This window comes from Hakea prostrata, chromosome 9 (genome assembly GCF_041222555.1).
Source record: "Hakea prostrata isolate BN-2017 chromosome 9, UWA_Hpros_2, whole genome shotgun sequence".
NCBI classification, from domain to species: domain Eukaryota; kingdom Viridiplantae; phylum Streptophyta; class Magnoliopsida; order Proteales; family Proteaceae; genus Hakea; species Hakea prostrata.
In genome coordinates, this window is record NC_142608.1 from 34,553,198 (window position 1) to 34,568,827 (window position 15,630).

General features: G+C 39.8%; 1 protein-coding gene across 2 annotated transcripts in view; it reads right to left on the reverse strand.

The window, feature by feature from the left end:
- Positions 1 to 928: 928 nt before the first annotated feature.
- The window catches only part of LOC149005152 (uncharacterized), a 33,056-nt gene continuing 18,354 nt past the window's right edge, over positions 929 to 15,630 (reverse strand). For both annotated transcript variants that reach the window (XM_089168081.1, XM_089168082.1), the window contains 3 exons: positions 4,146 to 5,238; positions 3,743 to 4,018; positions 929 to 3,599 (listed from right to left, as the gene is read on the reverse strand). In XM_089168081.1, coding sequence (XP_089024207.1) covers positions 1,008 to 3,599; positions 3,743 to 4,018; positions 4,146 to 5,238 — 3,961 coding nt within the window. In that variant the 3' untranslated portion in view covers positions 929 to 1,007. The remainder of the gene's footprint in view (positions 3,600 to 3,742; positions 4,019 to 4,145; positions 5,239 to 15,630) is intronic.

Genomic DNA, 15,630 nt, shown 5'->3' on the forward strand with positions numbered 1-15,630 from the left:
CCTTGGTCAGCTTCAATCCTTAATGAACTTGATGTGGATGCCTCTAGATGTCCTAGATTTCGTTTTATAAGTTAGTGGGTTCTAATCTGAGCAGGAACCAGTGAGGAAGGGTGTATTGGGGGCAACAGTTGTTGTGGGTAAGGGAGGTTGGTTCTTTATACGGTATTAATTGATGTATTTTTAATATTTCTTCTTCGCTTAATATAATGATCCTTTTAGCGAAAAATAGAGTAGATTCAGATTTGTAGTTGAATGTAGTAAGTCTGTGAAACAGAGTCCTGACTGACCTAAGTGTTCCTGTGATTGAAATGCAAGCAACATCTTGGAAAAGGTACTTGGCACAAATGCAGCCAGTCAAAATTGACCTCTACTAGTAGTTTTGCACTGACTAGTCTATAGCTCTTTCCTGTTCTTTTCCAAATGAAAACTTTTTTTTTTTGGGTGAAAATCCAAACAAACTATGAAAACTTTTTTTTTTTGCTGAAAATCCATTCATTCAAATAAACTAGGAAATGACTCAGAAGGCTGGACATGAAAGACCCCAGCTTCTGGAGAGGAAATAGGCCAAAAGGTTCGCCTAGAAAGGCCAAGGCCCTCTGAGCTAGAGAATGAGCACATTCATTCTCCTCTCTAGAGATGAAACTAAACTTGCAAGAGATAAAACTATCTTTCAAAGACAGTACATCGTCAAGAACAGCAACAACAGTCAAGGGGGGTGGATCAAAACTGATGCCCGCCAAATGAAAACTTTTCAAGTATCCGCTTTCTGTAAGACTTTTTAAAGGCCTCTTTTCAAGGAAAAAATAACTATAAGAGGTAAAGGGAAAAAGAAGATAACAAGGGGCCAGAAGGCCAAATTATTTTACTGAGCTAATGGAGCCTCAACACACACAATTAAAGTCTCTGAATCATATTCCAAAATCAGGCATAAAAACAAATAAAAACAATAACAGTTGAGAGAGAATAAATACCTTTCTATTAATATTCTGTCTACAGGTGCAACAAGTCTAAAACAATTCTCCGGATGCAGCAGCCAAGAAATCCTCTTGCGATCTGTAGTGTTTTGCATACAAACCATTTAGCTTGAACAATTTCTTTGACTGTGTCAGATCTGGTAATCTTACCAAGGATGTACACCCTCTAATATCCAAGATCTTCAAAGACTCCAACAATCCATTACCAGCTTGAATTTCAACCAACTTCTCACAGTATGGGACATTTAGCTTCTCCAAATTTCGAAAATTTGAGAGATCTGGCAGTCTTACCAAGGACATACACCCTCTAATATCCAAGATCTTCAAAGACTCCAACAATCCATTACCAGCTTGAATCTCAGTCAACTTCTTGCAGTACGGGACATTTAGTTTCTCTAAATTTTGAAAATTTGAGAGATCTGGTAATCTTACCAATGATGTACACCCACTAATATCCAAGATCTTTAAAGACTCCAACAATCCATTGCCAGCTTGAATCTCAGTCAGCTTCTTGCAGTATGTGACATTTAGCACTTCTAAATTTTGAAAATTTGAGAGTTCTGGTAATCTTACCAAGGATGTACACCCTCCAATATCCAAGATCTTCAAAGACTCCAACAATCCATTACCACCTTGAATCTCAGTCAGTGTCTTGCAGTATGAGACATTTAGCACCTCCAAGTTTTGAAAATTTGAGAGATCTGGTAATCTTACCAAGGATGTACACCGTCTAATATCCAAGATCTTCAAAGACTCCAAAATCTTCAAAGACTCCAGCAATCCATTACGAGCTTGAATCTCAATCAGCTTCTCACAGTATATGATATTTAGCACCTCTAAATTTTGAGAATTTGAGAGATCTGGTAATCTTATCAAGGATGTACACCCTCTAATATCCAAGATCTTCAAAGACTCTAAAAATCCATTACCAGCTTGAATCTCAGTTAGATTCTCGCAGCCCTTAATCAATAGACACTTCATGCTTTTTGGCTGACTGTGTAATTTTTCCAGGGATTCACACCTACTGATAGTCAATTCCTCTAAGAATTCCATCCTGTCAAAACCAAGAATCTCACTTAGATTCTTGCAGCCCTCAATCATTAGATGCTTCATGCTTTTTGGCAGACTACGTAATCTTTCTAGGGCTTCACACCGACAGATAGTCAATTGCTGTAAGAATTCCAGCCTTTCAAAACCATGAATCTCACTTAGATTCTTGCAGTCCCTAATCAGTATCTGCTTCAAGCTTTTTGGCAGACTATGTAATCTCTCCAGAGATTCACAGTCATTGACATCCAATATCTCTAAGAACTCCAACCTGTCAAAACCATGAATATCACTTAGATTCTTGCAGCCTAGGATCTCTAGATTACTCATATTGTTGGGCAGATCCGACAATTTTGGAATGAGTGGACAATCTGCTATCGTCAATTCTCGCAGGGACTCCAATCTGCTGAGGCCTGGAATATGGGTTAACTTCTCACAGTCCTTAATCTTCAATATCCGCAACTCTTTCAACCTTGAAAGATCAGCAGCTAATCTCTCTAATGATGTGGCCTTAAATATCCATAACTCCTGTAAGCATTCATAGCACTCAAGGTGCTCGATCTCAGACAGTACGGGACATCCAATGATCTCTAATTTCGTCAAGCTTTTCGAATCTCGCAGGTGTGGTATTTTTCTCAATGATCTGCAGTCCTTTACCTCCAACACCTCCAGAGAATCCATCCCCTCACCTTCAAAATCTGATATGAAGTGATTCCTGAGCAGCTTTAAAGTCCTCAGATATTTCGAGCCCCTCAGTTTTGGTATCTTCTTTAATCCTGCACAGCCATTAATCCTGAAGTCCACCAGGGAATCCAATTTCTCGTCAACACCTTCAATTTCTTCTAGGCTGCTGCAGTCATCAAGATCTAATATCTGTAGATTCCTCAAGCCTGCTGGTGTACTCGATAGAGTTTGCAATGACATGCAATGGCTAGCATAAAGTCTGGTCAAGCTTGAGGGAAGAACTGAGATATCTTGAAGTGAAGAGCAGTTTGAAATATCAAGGCTAGTCAAACTTGAGGGAAGACCTGAGATGGTTTCAAGGAAAATAACATGATTACTAATCAAGCATTTTAGACTTGAAGGAAGATCTGGAATGGACTGAATTCGGAGGCAGCCACTTATATCAAGCATTGTCAAGGAGGTCATGCAACGCAATTTCTCTGGCAGCTTTTCTAGACTGTAGCAGTTCTTTAATTTGAGACTTTCAAGAGAAGTCAACCTATAAAGTTCATTTGGGAGCTCCACTAGACTCCTGCAACTTAAATTAAGTTCTTCCATGGAGATCAAGTGGCCCAGCTTCTCCGGCAGAGTGATTAGACCAGAACATCCCTCTAAATCGAGCCTTTTGAGTGACGTCAACTGGGAAATTTCACTCGGCAGATCTTTTAGATTCCAACACTGAGTCATAACTAACATGATTAACTTCCTGAGACAATAAATGGATTTATCAATCTCCTCCAATTTTTCACAATATTTAAGAATCAATACCTCCAGGAGTAGATTTGTTGAGACATCAGGAGTTCTAGATAATCCTTTACAACCTGTGAGATCTAGAACTTTCAGATTGACAGCCATCTACAAAATTGAATTTATGTAGTAATTAGCCTAATTAGCTCTAGAAAGGGGGGGGGGGAAGAAGAAGAAGAAGAGATTTTGATCCGGCAAGATTTAGCTATTAACAAATTAAAGAAAGGAAAAAAATTTAAGTTCTTCCAAACCTTGATGTGCTCCCAGCCAATCCATTCGTCTGACATTTGACTATAGGATAGATTAAGAATAACCAACTTTTCTGGACCGAAGTTGGGGATTGGATATCTTTCCAAAGGGAATTTATTCCATTTAAGCCATCTTAGCTCTGAAAAAGAATTAGTGATGTTCCCAGAAAAATCTGCATAATCAACATGCAGTAATCTTAGTTCCGTCATTGCAGCAAATCCTTCGCTTGTCAGACATTTATTGTGTTTAACATGGAGTCCTTTAACATTACTTGTTCCCTACAAAATGACAACCTCAATTAAGTATATTTTACACAGTTACCTTGGAAGACCAAGAAGAAAAGAATACCTAATTCACAAAACTCCTCACAAAGAATAAAAAAATATATATATATTCAAAACCTACCTTCTGTGACTTGAGTACTTGAAAGGCTTCCTCTTTAGACCATATTCGAGAACGCTTTCCGGGTTCGTATTGGTTTTCTTCATAAACAATATGTCTTCCCAAATCCCGAAGTTGATCATGCATCTTTAGCTTATTATATTCACTAATTGTTAGCAACGACCTTGCATAGAGAGTATCAAGCCCCGCTAGAGCAGAAAAACCACACCCTTCCCAAAAGTAACATGCAATGTCTTTATCCTCTCCAATTAAAAGACAAGCAACATCAAGAAAAATTTGTTTCTCCTCAGCATCTAACTCATCATAACTTACTTTCAAGCTATTCATGACATCAGTATAGGGAAATTTTTGCAATTTCTTTAACGCCTCTTCCCATTTTGATCTTTTCCTTGAATATAGAGATGAACCTACAACTTTAAGAGCCAAGGGAAGTCCTCCAGTAGTTTTCACAATATCTGATGAAAGATCCCAATAATCAATTGGAGGTTGGTCAGTTCTAAATGCATGATGGCTGAAAAGGACAAGTGAATCATTTGAATCCATTACATGGGGTTCATAAATCCTTCGGTTTGGAGCAACTATTATATCCATATTCCTGCTTGTGATAATGACCCTACTTCCAATATTAAACCATTCACCATCTCCAACCAAAAACTCTACTTGATCAATTTTATCCACATCATCAAGCACAATAAGAACTTTTCTATTGTGAAACTTTTGCTTGATCAGTCGGATTCCATCGGACACATTTGTAATATTATGTTTTTCTTGACCCAAGATATCAGTGATAAGTTGGTTTTGCAAATATTCAACCCCATATTTTCGAGCCTTGTCTCGAACATCTTCAATGAATCTATACTCTTCGAAATTATTGAAGACTTTACTGCAAACAGCCCTAGCAATTGTTGTTTTTCCAATACCACCAAGGCCTTGAACCTCTAAAATTTTTCGGTCATTAGATTCAATGTCTAAAAGCTTCAGCATTTTTTTGATATGAGATTCAATTCCAACTAGGTTGTTAGGAACAACAGAACATCTCTTGTGCAATTCAATGCGAACTATTTTAACAACTTCATGTATTAACTTGCCTTCATACCTGCATATTTGAAACAAACTAAATAATAATAAAATGATTAAGGTGATGTATGATATATATAATGAAACAAATTAAGGAACACTTAACGGGGGCGAAAGAGTAAGTGGATTACTATTTCCATCTTATTCATGTGCTTTCATTTTTGCATTGATTCTCCATCAAAATTGTCCATAATATTCTTACCAGGGTTTGCAGCAAGCTAAAGCTCTCCATTTAACTGTTCATTACATTGTTTCAGACTACCAGCTCTGGGATCAGTTAATCCCATCTCCTACTAGGTCGTGGCTGATATATTCTCTGTCTCTTTTGTTGATGATTTTTTCAGAAGCCATGCATGGCTAAGAGAGAGAGAGAGAGAGAGAGAGAGAGAGAGAGAGAGAGAGAGAGAGAGAGAGATAGGGTTTATGTGGTTCGATTGCTCTATGCATCCTATGTCCACAAAGATAATAATTGGGCTTCCTTAGTTCAGTGATTGTGATATATCTCATATATATAAACTAAAGTCCTTGCTCATCACAAGTCTTGGACTCTTGCAATCTAGTAGAGTTCTATTTACATGAGTACAGTTAGGTATTGGAGCTTTACATTGAGTGTGTTTTTTGTGTGTTTGAGATAAGATACAACTTTGAATGTAGAACTTAGAAGACCATTGTGCGTTTTGAGATAATGTCGATTTCTGAAGCTTGAACTATGTTTGAGATAATGCAGACTTCTAAGGATCATCTTTTGTTCATCTTCTGTTTTAGATAAGATAAAACATTGAACATAATCTACTATTGGATAAAAGGGTTCAGCAAGGGTGTTTGTGCATACATATGTCTTTCCAAAAATACCCTTGATGATTGAAGATGATGTGGTGGGTGGATGGAGTATTCGGCTTTATCACTGGAGGCACCTAACACCATTCTTGTGAAACCCCTAGGATCCTAACCCAAAAATCATATTTGCACGTCCAAGAACCCGAGGTGCTAGTAAAAGATAGTTGTGGGCCATCCAAATAGAGACCCTTGGATTGGACCAGAATCCATAGATACGAATGATGCAGATGAAGGCTTTGATACTTTGCTGAATCTCAGAAGAATATCTAGCACAAACCTAGGTGCACTAGGAAGGTGGATAAACAACTCACAGAAGATGGAGGAGGAAGGTCCCCTTGTCCGAGTAAAAGCCCCTAATATGATGTTTAAGGTTGTGTGAGTGTGGCAGACAAACCAGTCCAAAAGACAGATTCTTATTTGCAGCAGTCATTGCTGGCTGCTGCCAATGGTGGTGATCGTGCCACGTAATCAAAATAAGATTGAACGGTTGAGAATCAAAAGGTGGGGTTTACTTATAAATACTATTTTTTATTTTTATATTTTAAGGGTTTAAAGTTTACTAATTTACAAAACCAAACCCCTCATTTAACCAACTTCAAATCCTAAATCGCCCAATTTCAAGACCATCTGATGCTCCTAAGAAAACCTAAAGAAAAAACTGGAAAACCTAATCGGTGCAGAGATCAACTCCTTTTTTATCTTCGTTGTCTATTTTCCCCTAAATAGGTGCTTTGAGGCGTTCGCTTATTGACATCTCCTTACTCTGGCAATCGAGTATCTCTGGTTTATTCAAGTAACATAAGTTTCAAATCCAAGAAAATATGCCAGTATTTCAAATCCAGAGACATTCGATCCTCGAGAGTAAGAAGCAGTGAATAAGGTCTCAAAAGTACCATTTCTATTGACTAGCAATTTTCTGAAGAATCCTCTTTGCTTCATTTTCTCCATCTATTTTAAGGGCTTTTGGTTTCCCAAACTTTTGTTAAGATTCTTCTTTGCTTCATTTTCTTCATGTCAGTTTGCCATTTGATGAAACAAAGGTTCCTTATATCGGTTATGTATCTCAGCCATGATGATTTTGTATATTTGGCAATATTATCTTTTGTCTCCCCTCTTTGTAACTCCTCCTTTTCATTTTTTATTTTAACAATTAATATTTGAATGGAATTTGTATATGTTTGGCACCACGACTTGCATTTGAAGGCAGTGCACTTGGACTTGCATTTTGGAGCCCTAGGCTTGTCTTTATTTTTCGACTCCGTTGCCCGATGATTTCAGTTGCTGGAAACATGCTAATCTCCAACTAGGGTAAAACGAGAAAAGGCATTAGAGTTGGGTAGATTGAGAGTTTCATTTCATAAATTTACAAAAATGACTTTTTACAATTAGGATTGCCTTTTGTACATGTGGCAAGATCTTCATCGTCAGTAGCAGGCAACAGTTGTTGCCACAAATAAAAATCCCCTGAAAGGCCCCATCATTGCTAAAATTTGAAGGGGGTGGTCGATTGGGGGTAGGTTCCCAAGGCAAGCCCCTTAGGCGACCACCCGAGCCTGCAAAGTAGTTTAAGGGCAAAGTTGGGTTTTTGGCTTCTCACCCTACTTAAAGGCATTTTCACCCTAAAACATATTATTTTATTGTTTAGCCATCAAAGAGCCCTAGCAATGTCAAGGAGTTTGTGTTGGAGAAGAAAGAAGTTTTGTTTCGATTACGAGTCATGATTCAAATCCAATTTTGAGAAATTAAAGGTAAAAATTCATTCCCAACCTCCAATTTTCACTTTTCTCTTACTTAGGACGAAGGAGATCATTGTCGAGTGATGAATTCAATCAAGGAAACCCTATTCTTGATTGGATCAAGTGACATGAATGATTCTCCAATCATTCTAGTTGTTGAATTTTCATCCCGCAAAAATATATTAAAGAAAACCTAGATTCTTGTTTTGTTAGATTTGTGTTAGTACTTTGATCTAGGGTAGTTAGGGACGTTGAGGCTGTCTTTGGAAAGGTTTCAGGACTTGCAATGACCTAGAACTCGTTAGAAGAAAAGGAGTGAAGATGATACAGTTCTCAGCCGGGTGTTGTTTGAGCACTTGAGGAGGTCGCTCGGCGGGAGACCCCCTTAATTGACCCCCACCTCACTAACTCAATGGTGGTCACCCAAGGAGGTCACCCCACAATCGAGCCTCCTCATAGACCTCCACCCTACTGCCTCTGTTTTTGGTCAATGCGGAATCCCATTTGATCTCTGATGTTAATCTAACTTAAACCATGTTATATCTAGGGTAATTTGAGGTGTTTTAAGCTGTTCCTTGCATTCCATGAGAAGATTACTGTTGTTGGTTAGGTACAGGATTCAACCTTATGTGTACATGTTTTTGAATAATGATTTCTTAAGTTATAATTATGATGCCTATTATACTTTTGCTAACATGTTTCTCTTGAGCTTATATGAATGGGTAGATTATGGATTATATGGAATTATGATATATACATTCTTTATTGCCTTTGTTATTGAATTGTGATGATGCTAAGAATTAGGTATGGGCTATTTGCTGTTAACATGGATATTGAGCTACGGTTATGGCATAGACCATTGCCCTTGGAACCTTAGAATGGCCATGCAGACCTTATTGTATATGTAGGATTTCTAGTTGTATTTGGTTAGGATTACCCCCAGACATGTTACAACCCTTTTTGCATGGGAATTGAGGCCTAGTGACCAATAACAGCAGTGAGACGCCCTAAGGGGATGCAAGTGTATCATGGGGGCCATTCATTGGTAGGATTGCATATGGTAGTGTAGGGCTCATGAGAGCCCAAAACCGGTAAGACTCTATGAGGGGACATGAGAGCATCTACCCTATTATATGTGGATGACTAATAGGGACAGGTGCGGTTGACAGTCGGTAATCATTCGTGAGGATATGACATTCCCTAGAATTGGAAGGATACTGAACCAAGAGTGTGAGATGCATGAGGGAAGGTATCTAGACCTTGAGTGATATCTTGACATAGATAACTTATGCACTGGGCTCGGTATTTCCTTCACCCGTGCCAGTTTTCATACCAATGGTTATGGTGAAAGAGTGTGGCCCTAAACCCTTGACCTAGTCATTGATTGGATTGTTATCCCTATACCTCAGTCATGGCACTCAAGATCGGTGAGACTCCATGAGAGGTCAGCGTGAGATTACCCAAAGGAGGCTAGTGTATATCTTAATGTGTGTCTACTTAGCAAAAGACTAGTATGGTTATAGTCTTAGGAGTATTCTTACATTACATTGTACTTCTTTGAAGCTTTCATAAGTTAAGTATGGGGGCATATGTTGTTGATGATCTTGTTGAGTTCTATGGAACTCACTCCTTGTGGAAATATTGTTTGAGATTGTGCTGCTAGATATGATGACCAGACGTTATAGGAGTACAAGATGCTGATAGATACCCACAAGCTACTAGATTACAGAGATATTGACATACACGGTAACTCATCTGCATGTTTAGGGTGTTCATACGGCACTAGGGCCTTCTCTTAGGAAGACCGTTACCTTTAGAGACCCAAGACATTTAAGTACACTTGGAAGATGTAAACAGTTTTATTCTTGATTACCAATCTAGTTTCGAGATTCTTGGGATTCCTCCCTTGTGACAGTACATTTGTCATTAATTGAATTTGTTCTTTATTCTTTGTTCATTGATTATGTTATTATATGAGATGATTATAATTGTACAGTAAACCTGATTTTGTGACTATGGATTACTCTCATGGGTATTCAGGTGGATCCGATACCAGTTGGGTGGGATGTGATAATTCCCCAATTGGGCCACTATTATTTAGAGCCCTAGAGCAAACAAAATCTACTAAGGAGCAACGAGAGTTCAACGTGAACTCATTAGCAGTGGATGACTCTTCAGCATACAAACTTCTCACTGAGTAACCTTCCTTCAAACAAAACTGAAGTGTGTTTTTGCTGATCACTGAGATTATGTATTTTCATTTCATGTTTTGTAGTGAAAGGAGGTTGACCGTGCAAGGTTCAAGCTGCAGTCAACATGGTTAGAAGAGAAAGGAAGAGGAAATTTGCCATCAAGAGGAGAGCCAAGAGAAGGGAATGGCCTCCTCTTGTCAAGCTAAACAGGGTTCCTGTCTAGCCCAAATGCCAAGGGTGGAGGAGAGGGGTGAATTGCCAAAGGCCTATGTGCTTGAGGCCCCCACAACTGTCGATCAAGGACAAGAAGCAAATTAGGTTCAGGAGGAAGACTTGAATGAAGTATTCAGACATATAGAAGTGCGGAGTTCTTCCTCCTGTGCACCAACTGCTACTATTGCGGAAGACTTTGTCCCAGGAGGTCTGCTTACCTTCTATAGGCACATTGACACAATTTTAGCCCAAGGCTATTCAAGGAGTGGGTCTTCCAACGAAGCTAGAGACTTAGCCACTAGGACAATGCCCTCGAGAGCCTTGCTACTACACACCTTTGGGCCCAGATTGTTGAATCCTCGATGATAGGCGAAGGACAACGAAGTTGTCTAACCAAGAATTCTTAGCTTTAGCTTATAACTACTTCTTCATACTATGGTCCTTTCTCCTCTTTCATTTGATATTAATTTTTCTATATTTTCTGTTCAGTGCAGTTTACTAGCATGTCACCTCAACTTGGCCACCAAAGCCTTAATCCGAAATTCTCACGTGATCCAACACGCCAAGAAGGATGCGTGGTCTCTGGAGGCCAAGGACAAGTACATTGCTTGCCTCCAGATCAACCTCAATGGATTGTCTAGTGAAATTGACAAGGCTAAGGAACAAAGCATCAAGCTACATCTTGAGCAAATAAAGCTGATGACAAAGAGGAATGATGCTATAATTGCTCGGTTCAAGGCCAGTTAAGAGTTAGTTTGAAGGCATGGGAAAAGTTGGAGTTGGTGAAGGCTGACCTGAAGAAGATGAAGGTCAAACAGGAGGAGGCCCTAGACAAAGCGTGGTTAGATGCTGTGACCTTCTTCAAGAAATCTAAGATATTAAATGTTGGTAATACTTCAGAAATAGTTCAATTCAATTAATTGATGGGGAAAGATTCCTTACTTGGATTCGCTTTCCCTTACTTGAAGTATTCGCAGCGGAAGTCTAGATCCACGTTCTCGTTCCACCACCAAAGCTTTACCGGGGAGATTCCACAATCACTGGAAAAGGAAATAATATCCACAACCCAAATGCCGTGGATTAATGGAATGAAGATCAAAACCTAGGAAAGGAAAATTTTCCAAGCCTGCGATTCTAAGAGAGAGGGAGAGAGAGATGGAGCCGCCGTTTCTCAGAGATAAATCTCGTGCGAATGAATCACACACTTACTCACTAATGCGGTGGTTACCAAAATATATAACCCTATTTTGTAACCGCCCTAATAGTGAGTTTCCAATATTGCCCTTGGGCATTTAATTTATTAATCATATTAATAAATTCCAACAACTCCCACTTGCACAAGGGCAAGTGCTAATCTTTCAATGTGTCCCAGACACACTTGTATATCCCAGATATACACATTCAATCTCTTTGCTATGTATCCCAGATACATAGACCTCTTGTGTCCCAGACACACATGTATATCCTAGATATACATATTCAATCTCTCTGTTATGTATCCCAGATACATAGACCTCTTGTGTCCCAGACACACATGTATATCCCAGATATACATATATATTGATCTCTTCACTATGTATCCCAGATACATAGACCACCTGTGTCCCAGACACTAGTATCCACAAGTCATACTAGCAAAATGGGTTGTGCGACCGGTGATATACCTGCACGCGTGAGCCCCAAACTAGAAACCTTCCCAGAAGGCCAGAATGGCACATCACTCATAGAAACAAATCAAGTAAGCATTAGTATAACACAGTGTCCTAGGTTTATTCAAACTCACCAGACTAAAGGTATCTCGATCCCTCTGAGAGATCACCTTCTTGTACTTAAAATGTTCACTACTGTAACACATACGATTGGCGCCCAAGAAACACTTTTTAGGGTGCAGTTGAATCAAACCTTTCCTTTCGCCTCAGACCATCACTACACTTAGGATTGACTCCTTTCCCGGTAGTGCCCCTTTAGGTCGAATAAATCATGACCATAGGTAACACCCCAAAGTAGCCACATCAATCCTTCATTTCATGATGTCGTCGAAAGTCACTAAGAACACTAATGGACCATAAGGTCCAGGACTCAAACAATGAGAGGAGCAAGGATCCATCCTCTTATTTCCAATGATCGCTAAGCACACATAGTATGATATATGTGCTATGGTGGAGCATTCTATATACAATAGAATGTATGTCCATCTCAACACCATACAGGTCTTAGTCTAGTCGCAACCTCTTGCGCCTAACCCGAGTTTCTTTATTGTCGCCACCCTAGCGCCACATAAAGTACTCGCACCTGGCTCTTATAGGCAACATGAATAGTGGGAACATTTATGTCGATTCTCTTCACAATAGAGAAACTCATCTTGATTCCAAATCAAGGCGACATCATGATTATGAATTGACCTACACAAAGTCATTCACAATCCGTCTCATCTTTGCTCGCCTCCAAGGCGCCAGAGGCGAATGCTCGTGTGAGTGAGCCATTCTCTTGCCTATTGACATATCTTGTTTTATGCTAGAAGAAACGCAATCACACAGAAAGTGAATAAGAATAAATGCTGGAATGAACTCATATTACTCATTAATAAGAAAGTCTCAGTACAAAAATAAGTCACAATCTCATAAGCCCAAGGATTTTACATGAGAAATAAAAACATCCTTGGCTATAGGTTTGGTAAGAGGGTCAGCTACCATCTGACTAGTAGATATGTGCTTAAGTACAACTTTCTTCCTTGATGTAATGTCTCTAACAAAGTGATATCTCAACTGTATATGTTTGGTCTTCCCATGATACTTGGGGTCCTTGACATAGCTAAGAGCTGTCGTACTATCACAGTAGACAAGGGCAGCCTCTTTGGATGTCATCACAATCCCAGTATGTCGAAGGAATCTCCTCAACCAAACAGCCTCTTGAACCGCAGCTGAGCATGCCACATACTCTGCTTCCATGGTCGAGAGGGATATACAAGCCTGCTTCTTGCTACACCACGAAATGGCCCCGTCATTCAGCAAGAAAGCATATCCAGAGGTAGATTTGCGCTCATCGATGTCTCCAGCCCAGTCGGCATCACTATAGCCAACTAACCGCAAATCCGATCCTTGGTAACACAACATGTAGTTACTCGTTCCTCTGAGATATCTCAATATCCTCTTGACTGCTTTCCAGTGCTCTATGCCTGGGTTTGATTGGTACCGACTAACCAAACCCACTGCATAACAAATATCCGGCCTAGTACACATCATAGCGTACATAAGGCTACCCACTGCACTGGAATATGGAACTCTTTCCATCTTGGTTTTCTCCTCTAGAGTCTTAGGACCCATATCAAGGCTCAAATGCAAACCCTTCTCCACTGGAGTATCAATTGGTTTCCAGTTGTGCATCTGGTATCTCGTCAAGACATTGTCAATATAGGTCTCTTGAGATAAACCCAGTAATCTCTTTTGCCTATTTCTGACAATCTTGACACCAAGCACATAGCTTGCTTCACCCATGTCCTTCATATCAAATACGGAGGACAACCATTTCTTAATGGTTTCCAATAGCTCCTTGTTATTGCTAGCCATAAGTATGTCATCTACGTACAGTGTCAGAATGACATAATTATTATCAAATCTCTTGGTGTAAACACAGTGGTCTTCTTCAAGCATGGAAAAACCATTTTCCATCATAGCTTGGTGGAAGCGCACATTCCACTGTCTAGATGCTTGCTTTAAGCCATATATGGACTTCTTAAGCTTGCACACTTTGCGCTCAAGTCCATGTGCTTCAAAGCCTTGAGGTTGATCCATATAGATCTCTTCCTCAAGTTTTCCATTGAGAAAAGCAGTTTTTACATCCATCTGATAAAGCTCCAAGTCCAACTGAGCAACAATGGCTAGTATGAGGCGAATTGAGGCAAACCTAACCACAGGGGAAAAAGTTTCCTCATAATCAACGCCCTCTCGTTGGGTGTAGCCCTTAGCCACTAAACGAGCCTTGAATCTCTCAATAGATCCATCCGCCTTTCTTTTGATCTTGAGAACCCACTCCCAATTGCCTTTCGGCCTGGCGGCAAGTCAACCAAGTCCCAGACATGATTAACTTTCATCGACTCCAACTCTTCCTTTATTGCTTTCAACCATTCATTTGAGCTTGACCCCGCAAGAGCTTCCTGCATGCTCTTTGGTTCATGCTCATCGACTGAAATCATCTCACAGTCGATCTCTTCAGGAGTTACCATGTAGGCTTCATCCTCTATGTCGAAATGTCAACGAGGAACTAGCCCGCGCCCACTACGCCGCAAGTGCATGTCAGATCGCTCACCGTCTAAGGTAGCTATCACATCTTCACTCCCACTCCCACTAGGATCTTCTGGATGAACCCCGAGGTTCATTATCCGAATCTGAATCCCTGGAGTGACAAGACCACTATCTTGTATCTCAAAGAATTCCGATGATTCTTTGTTAACTCCTGAAAGAGATGGAAAATCATTCTCCAAGAATGTTGCATCCCTAGACTCAAGTTTCGTTCTCCTCTCATTCTCATCAAGTCCAATGAAGACATGGTCCTTTCAGGGTTCAGAATATCTCACAAAGATACACTTTCTTCCTCTAGGTCCAAGCTTTCCATATTGGTGAGAAGTAGAGTGAACATATACTGCACATCCCCATGCGCGCAAGTAACTCAAATCTGGCTTCCTTCCGGTCCACAACTCATATGGTGTGGAAGGAACCGATTTGGTTGGAACTCTGTTGAGGATATAGGCCGCAGTCAGCAAAGCATCTTCCCAATAAGAGATGGGTAGATTTGCCTGTGCCATCATGGATCTCACCATGTCTAGCAAGGTTCTATTCCTCCTCTCGGCAACCCCATTTTGTTTGTGGAGTCCCCTGGAATAGTAAGTTGTCTAGATATCCCCTTTTCATCACATAACCCTTTGAACATATCAGAGAGATGCTCTCTACCTCTATCCGTTCTAAGAGTTTTAATCCTTTTATCTAACTGATTCTCAACCAAGCTCATGAATTTCTTAAAACATTCCGGAGCTTCGACTTATGAGAAATTAGATAAATGTGACCATACCTTGTATAGTCATCTATGAATGTGATGAAATATGACTGTCCTTTTCTAGTATGCACATTCATGAGTCCACTCACATCTGAATGGATAAGTTCTAAAGGAAGAGAGGCTCTCAAAGCCTTTTTAAATGGTTTTCTAGTTGCTTTTCTCGCTAGACATGACTCACAAGTTGGCAAATCGGATAGTGAACCTTGGCCTAAGAGACCTTCTCTTGCCAACCTTGGTCATCCTATCTAAGCCAATATGTCCTAGTCTAGCATGTCACAAATTAGAATCAATACACACGGTATTTTGGCAAACAAAAGCACTACTAGAATTAAATGAATAATCAATTGTATCCAATACAATGAAACCATTATCAAGAAAACCATA